At 38.3% G+C, this 8,759-nt stretch overlaps 1 protein-coding gene across 1 annotated transcript; it reads left to right on the forward strand.

The window, feature by feature from the left end:
• The first annotated feature begins 6 nt into the window (after positions 1-6).
• Positions 7-7,695, forward strand: LOC135246506 (zinc-binding protein A33-like). The gene is made up of 6 exons (XM_064319942.1): positions 7-150; positions 1,267-1,362; positions 1,528-1,758; positions 2,552-2,574; positions 2,922-3,040; positions 6,115-7,695. The coding sequence occupies exons 2-6, from the start codon at positions 1,360-1,362 to the stop codon at positions 6,666-6,668; spliced, it is 930 nt and encodes a 309-aa protein (XP_064176012.1). The 5' UTR covers positions 7-150; positions 1,267-1,359; the 3' UTR covers positions 6,669-7,695.
• Positions 7,696-8,759: the final 1,064 nt, after the last annotated feature.

The raw sequence follows: 8,759 nt of genomic DNA on the forward strand, positions 1-8,759 counted from the left end.
AAGAGTGACGCTCGCTGTAGTCTTCATGGGAAGGAACTTCTGTTATTCTGTGAACATGACAAAGAGCTTCTCTGTCTCGTCTGTCAGACATCAAAAAAACACAGAAACCACCCGGTCTGTCCAGTGGAAGAGGCCGTACTGGAGCTGAAGGTATTCCATTTTGAATATAATGTATTTCATATTTTCAAGACACAATCAAATATGAGTGAAATGTCTCTGTGTAAAACATTCAGATCTGACGGCAGCTGTGGTATGAGGTCTTGTAAATACAGTCAGTCTGGCCTCCACTTCCACTCACAAAGGCAGCAACTGAAACAAACCTGCTGATCAGGCAAAAGCAGGAAGAGGCAGCACTGTATCTAAAAGTGTGTTTACAACCATTAAAACATCATGTATATTAGACTTTCAGTGTAGGGCTTTATAAATAAAATGCAAGCATGGTTAATCTTGATTGACAGTTGTGCTTGGGGGCCTTTTACAGAGAATATGGCTCCAAGCATGAACACTGAATTAAGCAGAGCCATTTTAGAAATGTATAGCAATGATACGTCAAATTAGTAGTACTAACAGGACAAATGGAGATATCACACATGACCTTTAATATAATAAAGGTCACAATCTAATAACATTGCTGTGAAATACTCTGTTATTTGCTTGGGGAGAGAACTGAGCAACAACCAGGAAGTAAAGAAATCCACAATGACTGGTGGAGAGCTATACATATGCGCAAAATATAATTGTACCAATAAGTCAAATCAATTTTATAAGTACTTTAAATTTTCTCACAGTCTACTATAAAATATATTAAATTTCAACCCAGCAAAAGTTAAGCTATTTTTGGGGCAAACTGAGTAACAACCAGGAAGTAAAGAAATCCACAATGACTGGTGGAGACAAGAGCTATACATATGCACAAACAATTCTTGTACCAATAAGTCAAATCAATTTTATAAGCGCTATAACATTTCTTAGAGTCTACTATAACATATATGAAATTACAACCCAGCAAAAGTTATTTTTTAATCCTATATGCTGTAAAATTTGACTGGTTTAATTGTTTTGATAATGCATCACATAAAATGTTATGCTGTGTTATAAGTACTGAATGTTTCACTAATCTTTACTTAATTTGTAGGAGGGCTATTTTCCTGACTACTTTTCCCATGTTCTTAATAAGATGTTGTGACCTTCACTTGTATTGCAGTAGAGGTATCACTGTGCCATTTGTGTCTTTCTGTAAGTGATAACTGATTCATTTAACTCCAGGAGGAACTCAACCCTGCACTTGATCTTATTAAAGAAAAACTGAAGAGGTTTACTGACGTTGAACAAGAATGTAAGAAAACAGCAGAACATATCATGGTAAGGAAAGCAATTAAGAATACTTTCTAGGTACACAAAAATACAAAAGCATTGTTTTTTGTGTATGTTGTGTGTGACAGGCATAACAAACACACTGGCTGCCACACTTAAATAATGAAACATAGTTACACTATTCAAGTTTAAAATAGTGTGTTTGAATTATAGAGTCAGGTCCAGCACACAGAGAGGCAGATAAAGGCAGAGTTTGAGAAGCTCCACCAGTTCCTGCGAGAGGAAGAGGAGGCCAGACTAGCTGCTCTGAGGGAGGAAGAGGAGCAGAAGAGTCGGATCATGAAGGAGAAGATAGAAAACATCAAAGGACACATCTCCACTCTTACAGCCAAAATCACAGCTATAGAGAAGATCATGGACACTGAAGACACCTCCTCTTTACAGGTAAGAGCTTGATTTACTGTAATTCAGTATGCTGGTTTGTTTTTCACAATATTTGGCCGTGCTTCCTTATTCTGCACCAATGCAGCAGTAGCCTACTGTGAGTGTCAAACTCACGGTGCAGGTGTTCAAAGAGATGCATCTGCTCATTTTAAAATGTCATTACAAATTTTTTTTTTAGATTTTTGAATTTTGTGAAAAATTGGTGTCACCAGAAAGTCAATAGAAAACATCACCACTGCATAGTAGGGCATGTCCTGAATCATTTACAGGAGGCCTCACTTTCCCCACATAATTGTCTTTCACCATTGTGTCATCTATAATAGCAATGACACTGTACACTACATGCAGGTAACTGCTGCAAAGTTCAAGACAGGGATGAAACTGCCTGTTCACTCTCTAGATTTGCAGTGAGTTGATTCAGAGTTGCTGAGAAATTTTCCAGCCTCATGGTAGCCAAATTAATGATCAACAAAACCTGCCCAGCACTTCTATACACAACCGTGAGAATGCTGGGATGTTCGTTGCTTAATTATCTCAGGAGTCACACCTGTGTGGAAGCTCCTGCTTTCAATATTCTTTGCACCCTTCATTCATTCAAGCGTTTCCTTTATTGACAGTTACCTGTACATTACAGTACCTTCATTCATATTTGCTTACTGTTAAAATTACATCACTTTTATTTGCATGGCTCTTGTTTTTCACTTATTATAACATGTCTCCCATAATGGTCTCTACTGAGTATGTTTATACATGTATACATCTTATTACAATTGTGCTGTTATGTGTTTTTCAGAGCTACAAGAACACCAAGGAAAGGTATGCAGACTCTGCCCTTTTTTCTAGTGTCTGTTTAAGTCTCTTCAAACCCTAAATCTGGGGCGACAACTCAGGAGGTAAGAGTGGTTGTCTGGCAGTCGGAGGGTTGCCAGTTTGATCCCCCACCCTGGGTGTGTCGACGTGTCCCTGAGCAAGACACCTAACCCCCAATTGCTCCCAACGAGCTGATTGGTACCTTTCATGGCAGCCTTTCACCGTTGGCGTGTGTGTGTGTGTGTGTGAATGGGTGAATGAGAGGCATCAATTGTAAAGCGCCTTGGATAAAAGTGATATATAAATACAGTCCATTTACCATTTAAATCTTGAGTGACTCCTTGTCATTACAGAGCCCAGTGCACACTGCAGGATCCAGAGCTGCTCTCAGGGGCACGGATAGATGTGGCCAAACACCTGGGCAACCTGAAGTTCAGAGTCTGGGAGAAGATGCTGGAGATGGTGCAGTACAGTGAGTAGCTGGGGCAAAAGTTGAAATCACATTTGTGAACATCTAATGAAGACATCAAACTCAAAAACCGAGCTGTATGGTGTGAAAGAAACAGTACAGAATCATCCAGTCTCAGTTCCCATCAAGTTTAGGAAGATCCTGGGGCTGCACTACACTGCTCTCAATTTAATCAGAAAACAAGCAAGCACAGAATTAGTAGACTATTTAAAACTTAAATAAAACTGCAGTTTGTAAGTTTGGAGAAAATAACTAGTGTTACGGCCGGCTCGAAGGGCCGCAACAAACAAGTCCAATGTATCAAAAACAATCCAGAAACTAATCTAAAAACACAAACCCAGACATTTATTAGAATAACCAACAAACTAACCACAAACTAAAACAAAGGAAAACCCAAAACCACAAATCAAACCACACACAAAAGAAACCCGAAAGAAGATCTCAAACAAATAACTCCTCTGCCTCATACTGCAGGGCTTATGTTGGCCATCGGCAGGTGGAGGCAATCAAGCAATTAGGCAATCAGGAAACTACCTCCTCCTGCACCACCCAGACCAGCAGAGGCAGGGGACGTAGCACTAGATTTAAAAAAAAAAAAAAAAAAAAAAAAAAAAACATTCAACCCCTCCCTCCCCTCAGCTCTCTCTTCAAGCCCTTCCCTATAAGGCCTAATTCATATCAGGAACTATTAGCTGTGTGAATTACGTGCATGAATGAATGAATGAATTTTATTATTGTGTCATGCATCACACCGATGCCCAGCCCACATTGGTTTATATAACACCAACATTTTGCATATAACAGATCCCGAGTAAATCATAAACCTATTAAAATGCAACAAACACATCTGATACATATGCCCTGTACAAAACAGTATAAACTCCATAACCAAACCTTCTTTTTCAGGTTTTTGCAGCACATACATAGTCATTACATGAATAATAACACCTCATTAGAGACTAAACAAACAATCCATCTTGCCTTCTTTTCCAGGTGTACAAAGTTAGCCATTTTAAAAACGTCAAACTTAAATAGCAATTTTTCATCATCCCCACTCCCCCAAAACACTTCAGGATTTCCATTTCATGGAAAATTGGTGCTCTTAGATAATCATAATATGTACAGTACAGTGTAAAGTAGGATTCATTTTCAATTTCACCCAGATCACATAACAGACATAGTCTTTTTTCTTCAACTACATCATTAGATCTGCATACCTCAATAGCCAGAGGAAGGATACCGGTTCGTAACTGGGCAACCAGGGACCTTTGGCTTCTGGTTAGGTATGCCATAACGTATGTGCAATTGGAAAGTGCAATTGGACTCAGCTGTGCAGGACCCGCAGAAGTTCTCCTAGAGTGGGCTAAGTATCTGTTTTTTGCCATTAGTGTAGCTAGATTAGACTTCTACCTGTTTTGTAGTTTGCCCAGCATTAGTTTTGGTGTTTGTTTGTGTAGTGTAGTATCTTATTAGTCTCATTTTCTCTAACTGCATAAGGCAGGTATTGTGTGGAGCTAGTTTGCTGCTTGGCTTGTGGGGTAATTGCTCAGTCATCAGCTGCTATTCATTTGGTAATTAGGGCTTGTAGTTTGGCTTGGAGCGACGCTATATTAGAACTGTTTGGAGTTAGTTAGTTAGAAAGTGCAATTGGACTCAGCTGTGCAGGACCTGCAGAAGTTCTCCTAGAGCGGGCTAAGTATCTGTTTTTTGCCATTAGTGTTTTTGGCAATGTGATTTTAGTGCTAGTTTGTACTTGGCAGGATTGTTGTTTGCTGAACAGGTTACTCTACAGCAGTGGTGTCAAACTCGTGCCATGGAGGGCTGTGTGTATGCAGGTTTTCATTCCAGCCTCAGATCTTGATTATATAATTAGTTAAATTATTTGCTGAATTAGGGATGCAGGTTTGTGCACAATGGTGACCCGACGTCTATGGTGACCCGCATTGTCTAAATAAAAATTTTCTTATATTCTGTGCTTCAATGCAGTTAAACGCATATGGCTGAATGAGTAATTGGACTCAATTAAGGCAGCATTAATTGGTTGGAATGAAAACCTGCATACACACGGCCCTCCATGGCACGAGTTTGACACCACTGCTCTACAGGGTTGGAGTCCTGATCTATGTGGTCACTTCTGGCACTACGATCTTTACGTCACTCTAGTGTGTTTCTTTTGCACCTCTGCACCTTGAACTAATGCACTTGTTGTACGTCGCTCTGGATAAGAGCGTCTGCTAAATGCCTGTAACGAATGGTTCAGGGCCATAGTTTTGCTTAACATGAATATATGTCCTTAATTTTGTTTTTAGCAATATATTATTAGACCACTTTTCTTCAAAGTTTGATAAAACTTTGCTTATATTTAATCATGTTAATATTACACCGTAAGTTATTTCTGTAAATATATTGTAAATCAACTTCCTCAAAAAATGCATCAAGTTCTTTTGTCCATGTGGTGTTGTGTAATTTCACCCTGAATAGCTAGAACTGGAGCAAATTTATGTACCCAAAGAAAACATTGCATGGATCTGTTCTGAATAGAATTGGCGTTTTTGGATTCTTTAAAGCCCCAATTGCCAGCAGCATAATTCAGTACAGGAGAGACACAGGCATCATAAAGTTGTGAATATGTTGAATAGCCAAGATCTTTGCACACTTTCAATTTATTAATCACTGAGCCTAACGCTCTCACAGCCAAAGTCAGTAGGGATTTTATCCCCACCTCGTAGGTCATAAATTCATCCAGGGCAAACCCCAGGTATTTATACACATTAGCATATTCTAGTGGTGATGGTCCAAAAGTGATATTTTGTGTACTTCTTGCTGTACCCTTTTTCCTGAAATGCATTATCTGGGTTTTACTCTGATTTATTGTATTGCATTGAATTTGCTATGATATGTGTTTATTTATTTCATTTCATGATGCAAACAGGTTTAGTATTTAAAGCATAAATCACTAAGACTACCGTATATTCAAATCCATAACAATGATATACACTGTCTCATGTATGTGGCCTAATCTGAATAGAGTATTTGAACTGTGCATCTTCTCACAGCCTTTCTTCTTGATATTTCAGCTCCTGTGGTGCTGGACCCCAATACTGTACGGACCTATGTCTCTCTCTCTGATGATCTGACCACTGTGAGACACACAGGTACAGACCATAAATATCCTGACAACCCAGAGAGGTTTAGCAACTGTGTGAGTGTGCTGGGATCTGAGGGGTTTACCTCAGGGAAACACAGCTGGGAGGTGAAGGTTGGGAATAAATTATCCTGGGATATAGGAGTGGTGAAAGAGTCCATCAGTAGGAAGGGAAGTATATCATACAGCCCAGGGAGAGGATTCTGGGTCTTAATGCTGAGGAATGGTGATAAGTACAGAGCAGCTGGAGTTACTGACCTCACACTGAAGAGGAAGCCCCAGAGCATCAGAGTGCAGCTGGACTATGACAGGGGGGAGGTGTCCTTCTTCGACTCCAGTGACATGTCACTCATCTACACTTCTAAAGACACATTTACTGAGAGCGTGTTCCCATACTTCTGTCCACATTTGAAAGGAGATAAGAATGAAGGACCCCTGCAAATATGCCCAGTGAAAATCTCTGTAAAAGTAATGTCAAACCAGTGAAGGTATTTGTTTTTAAAAAAGAACAAAGTAGAGATGTTGTACTTGGACATAACTTTTGTTGTTTCTAATGTGTCTCAGCATGCCTGGATGCTGACTTGGGTACTCTGGGGTAGACTTGCTGGAGATGTGAATTGATCAAGGTGAGGTGGTTGATGGCCTACCAGAACTAAATGGGAGGCAGACATACACTCAGATAACAGTGATCATTTGGTTAATGTAATAAGCCTCAGTATGCATGAATACTGATTTGGGACAGACCAGAGGAAGTGCAAATGGGGATGTTTTAGTAGTCTGTCAGAAGAGAGCAGACATGCATGCAGAGGTAACAGTTACTGCTTGATTTCCTGCAACTTCATTGCTAGATTTTGTCCTGGAAAAGGGGTAAAAAGCTGGTGCTTGAACCACACTGTATTGTAACTGACCTGCATTGCTTTTACCTCATATCTTTCATGCGGTACAGGAGACAATTTTTGTTTATTAATGTAAATTGGTATTGATCTAAACTTTTGAACTAAGAATTTTACTTTGCAAAGGATCAAATTCCATCATACCTAAAAAATACTATAGAAGAAATCAATTTATTATTATTTTATTATTATTATTATTATTAATAATAATAATAATAATATAATTAATTAATTGGGTTTTGTTTTCATCTAGCTCATAGGACAAATCATTTCAATTAATGTTTATACATAAAGCAAATGTGCTCTTTTTATTCGTTTTTATTTTCCATTGCAGTTGAAAAAACAAGTTGGTGTACAATCAGTCCTGGTATCATAAAAACATATGTAAAATAAAACATTTAATTTTAAAACAATTGTAAAAAATGCAGATGCATTCGTCTGGTTTAATCAAATTATTTTATATCTGATTTATTTAAATCCTGGGTGGATAAGGCAGTGTACAAGCTTGAAATGTTTACATATCGTGAGCTCTATTCAGATTGATTGCATCAGTCTCCTGTACACTTTTCAGACTTTACTTTACAGATGCAGTGAAGAATAAATTCACCCTGTCAGCTCCATGCTGTAGGATTTACATCTGAGCCTTCAGTAGCCTCACCTGCACACCTGCCATTGGTCTCTCATTCCCTTTCATTGAATGATAGTTATTATACGACAGTTATAAGAATAATCACCCATAATTAAATAATTGATTTACACAATTTAAATGATTTTACATGAATGACTTTTTCTACAAGGCAATAACAATAAAAAAATATATATTCAAACACAACCCCATATTTTTCCCAATATTTTCAAATTTGTCAATTATTCTACTGTTGTGGTTCACTGAAACATGAATAAAATGAATGTAGTTTTACATATCAATATTAGTAAAAATACAACACAACCTAGTTAATTAACCCTCTAAAACCTCATGTTTCCAATGTCCCTTATTGTGGTTCTGCTCACTCCACTCCAGAATATTTGATAATATGATTAATGGTCAATTATGATTAATTGATTCATTAACATATTCATCAGCAGGGCAACCCATACTGTAAAAAAGTACAGAATAATCATAATTTCAAGCCAATTTGTTTCACTATTTTTTTAGTTTTGAGCATAATTTAGATTTTTTTAAAATTTTGTGGTCAATTTATGCTAGTGAACATCAATTAGTTCAGAAAAACTTGCCTTGAAATGTTCAGTACATCACTTTACTTAGATGACATCACTGTCAGAGACACATACACTGGGATGACATCACTGTAATAGACATAGACACCCTCTCTGGAAAGATCTGAAAAGCTCCAGGATTTACTCAGTGTATAAATTAGCACGGAAATATGGGAAGAGTTTCTCGGTAAAGGGGTCTCAGCTAAATTTATGTCTCAGCCCCGCCCCACAGCCATAAAACCGCAGCTTCCATTAGACCCCACCCACAGTATCTCCTCCCCCTTCCTAATCGGTGCTTGTTGCTCTCAGCACACTGAAGTAGTGTAGCGGTTGGCACAGACTCCCATGACCCGAGTGACCCAGGATGATACTGGATTTATGGCACACTAATTGTGAGTGTGTAATCTGTTAATGATACACTGTCTTGAAAAGCTATAGCATTTATGACAATATGCAGTTCTCCTGA

The sequence above is a fragment of the Anguilla rostrata genome, unplaced genomic scaffold, assembly GCF_018555375.3.
Source record: "Anguilla rostrata isolate EN2019 unplaced genomic scaffold, ASM1855537v3 scaf0419, whole genome shotgun sequence".
NCBI classification, from domain to species: domain Eukaryota; kingdom Metazoa; phylum Chordata; class Actinopteri; order Anguilliformes; family Anguillidae; genus Anguilla; species Anguilla rostrata.